This window comes from Eimeria necatrix, genomic scaffold (assembly GCF_000499385.1).
Source record: "Eimeria necatrix Houghton genomic scaffold, Enh_scaff83, whole genome shotgun sequence".
NCBI lineage: Eukaryota > Apicomplexa > Conoidasida > Eucoccidiorida > Eimeriidae > Eimeria > Eimeria necatrix.
In genome coordinates this window covers 13,363-14,927 of record NW_013651772.1, presented here as the reverse complement: position 1 = coordinate 14,927, position 1,565 = coordinate 13,363, and the positions used below count along the sequence as shown (strand labels likewise).

Sequence of the window (1,565 nt, the reverse complement as noted above, 5' to 3'; positions counted from 1 at the left end):
GGGCCCCCGGGGGCCCCTCTTGCCAGTGTTGGGCCCACTTTTGGCCACTTCCATCATCAAAGAACTGCTCGCCCCACTTCTCCACTCTTTTGTTTCCGTTTTGGTCAATAGCCTCTTTATAAGCAGTTTTAAACCCCCAGCGTTCCTCCCAAGTCTCGAACCACCGCTCGCCCTGCAAAACCCTAAACCCTAAACCCTAAACCCTAAACCCTAAACCCTAGGCGCCGGGACCCGGGCCGCGGCCGCGCGCCGCGGGCCGCAAAGGCAGCTGCAGGCAACTGCTAGGGCCCCACGCTGTGAAACCCACATGCCACCAAACCCGCGAGGGTTTAGGGTTTAGGGTTTAGGGTTTAGGGGTTAGGGTTTAGGGTTTACCTGGGCGTTGCTCCCCTTTTTCTCAGCCCACGTTTCTGTCTTCTGGTCGCCGTCGAACTTCTCCTTCCATTGCTCTTCCCACGCGTCCCCGCGCCTGCACAAACCCTAAACCCTAAACCCTAAACCCTAAACCCTAAACCCCAAACCCTAAACCCTAAACCCTAGACCCCAAACCCCAAACCCCAAAACCAAACCCCAAACCCCAAGCCCCAAGCCCCAAGCCCCAAACCCCAAACCCTAAACCCTAAACCCTAAACCCTAAACCCTAAACCCTAAACCCTAGTTTGCCTGTTCCAGCCGGCCTTATGGGCCTCTTTTTCTCGGGGGTTTTCTCTCCAGCTTTCTCTCCACTCGCCCTCTTCGTTGGCTCCTTTCTTGTTGGCATATTTTTCTTCTTTTTCTTTTTTTTCTCCAAACTCTTCTTCAAACCAACTCACCACTTCCCGGTCGCTCCGCTCCCTGAGCCAAACCCAACGCCCGGCTAGCTCGCTAGCTAGCTAGCTAGCTAGCTAGCTGGGGGCGTCCGTGGCTAGCTAGCTAGCTAGCTGGGGGAGTCCGTGGGTAGCTAGCTAGCTAGCTAGCTAGCTGGGGGAGTCCGTGGCTAGCTAGCTAGCTAGCTGGGGGAGTGCGCGGCTAGCTAGCTAGCTAGCTAGCCAGCTGGCTAGCTAGCTGGGGGTGGCTGGGTAGCTAGCTGGCCGGCTGGCTGGGTGGATGGCTAGCTAGCTAGCTCGCTGGGTGGGTGAGTGGGTGGCTACCTAGCTGGCTAGCTGGCTAGCTGGCTGAGTGGGTAGATGCCTAGCTAGCTGGCTGGGTGAGTGGCTAGCTAGCTGGGCGGGTGCGCAACTAGCTGGGTGGCTAGCTAGCTAGATGAGTGGATGGCTAGCTGCTGGCTAGTTAGCTAGCCAGCCAGCCAGCTAGCTAGCTAGCTAGCTATCTAGCTGGCTAGCTAGCCAGCCAGCCTGCCAGCTAGCTAGCTAGCTAGCTAGCTAGCTGGCTAGCTATCTAGCTATCTAGCTGGCCAGCTAGCTAGCTGGCTAGCTAGCTGGCCAGCTGGCTAGCTAGCTAGCTAGCTAGCTAGCTAGCTGTGGCTGCTGACGTTCTTCTCCACTGTTTGCCGAACTTGATGACGTGTTCGTTTCCGCAATTATCTCTTTCGACTTTTTCGACGAAAGAGTCGCCGGCGAGCCAGC

At 56.9% G+C, this 1,565-nt stretch overlaps 1 protein-coding gene across 1 annotated transcript in view; it reads right to left on the bottom strand.

Annotated features, from left to right (window-relative positions):
- Nucleotides 1–1,565, bottom strand: part of ENH_00078890 (AT hook motif-containing protein, putative) — a gene marked incomplete at both ends in the record, with an annotated part of 9,292 nt that overhangs the window by 429 nt on the left and 7,298 nt on the right. The window contains 3 exons of the mRNA XM_013577721.1: nt 39–172; nt 376–469; nt 1,496–1,565. The exon at nt 1,496–1,565 is cut by the window's right edge and continues 237 nt beyond it. Coding sequence (XP_013433175.1) covers nt 39–172; nt 376–469; nt 1,496–1,565 — 298 coding nt within the window. The remainder of the gene's footprint in view (nt 1–38; nt 173–375; nt 470–1,495) is intronic.